Source organism: Sinohyriopsis cumingii, chromosome 8 (assembly GCF_028554795.1).
Source record: "Sinohyriopsis cumingii isolate HCF-2022 chromosome 8, ASM2855479v2, whole genome shotgun sequence".
Taxonomy (NCBI): Eukaryota; Metazoa; Mollusca; class Bivalvia; order Unionida; family Unionidae; genus Sinohyriopsis; species Sinohyriopsis cumingii.
In genome coordinates this window covers 1,604,524-1,605,349 of record NC_142968.1, presented here as the reverse complement: position 1 = coordinate 1,605,349, position 826 = coordinate 1,604,524, and the positions used below count along the sequence as shown (strand labels likewise).

Sequence of the window (826 nt, the reverse complement as noted above, 5' to 3'; positions counted from 1 at the left end):
ATGGTGAAATTGTTTCCAGGATGCCAAAATAGCAGACATTTCTGGCTTTAGATTTGATGTCCCTAACATCAACAGTGACCTGAGATTATCATCGGACAAGTTTGTTCTCAAATTGTTCTTCACGTATTTCATTCTTGAAATGTTTGTTCACACAGGTATGTTGTTCCAAAGATTGAAAGGTACCTTGATGCAAAAGTTTTGACATTAGGAAAGTCTTCCTTGGGCAAAAATTGGTAACTTAAATACTCTGCTCAGAACTTTCTCACAACTTAGCCATCTTACTGCTGTGTAATATGGTAAATCTTACGATTCTGTGTCTGTATCTTTCAACATGTCTCTGAACTGTCTGTGGTTGAGCCCATGTGACCCTTATTAAATTCACCATCTTCACCACAGGATTCAGTACACTGCTAATGTCCACATATTTAGCACACAAAGCTTGCTGGTGAATAATACAGTGCAGGAACATTGGTTGTAGAATGTTTTTCTCATTACACATCTGCTTCACTTGTCCAACCAAGCCTTTCTTTATGCCACTCATGTTCTTTCCTCCATCAACAGTCAGGCAACTGAGGTTAGTCCAGTCCAAGTTATAATCAGCAAATGTTTTTTTCAACTCATTGAATATATCCTCTCCGGTAACAGTGCCATACATGCTATGTAGGGAAGCCAGCTCTTGTGTTATGTTCATGTCTTCATCTACACCTCTAATGAATACAAGCAGTTGAGAGGTGGAACAGCTGTCCAGCGATTCATCCATTGCAATTGAAAAATGGCGAAACTTGCTTGCATTTTTCGCTATTTGAGTCACAATGTTTTCACCCAT

The 826-nt window shown here is 39.0% G+C and overlaps 1 protein-coding gene across 1 annotated transcript; it reads right to left on the bottom strand.

Annotated features, from left to right (window-relative positions):
- Positions 1-262: 262 nt before the first annotated feature.
- On the bottom strand, positions 263-826 carry LOC149792854 (general transcription factor II-I repeat domain-containing protein 2A-like). Its single transcript, XM_089968916.1, has one exon. The coding sequence runs from the start codon at positions 824-826 to the stop codon at positions 263-265; it is 564 nt and encodes a 187-aa protein (XP_089825042.1).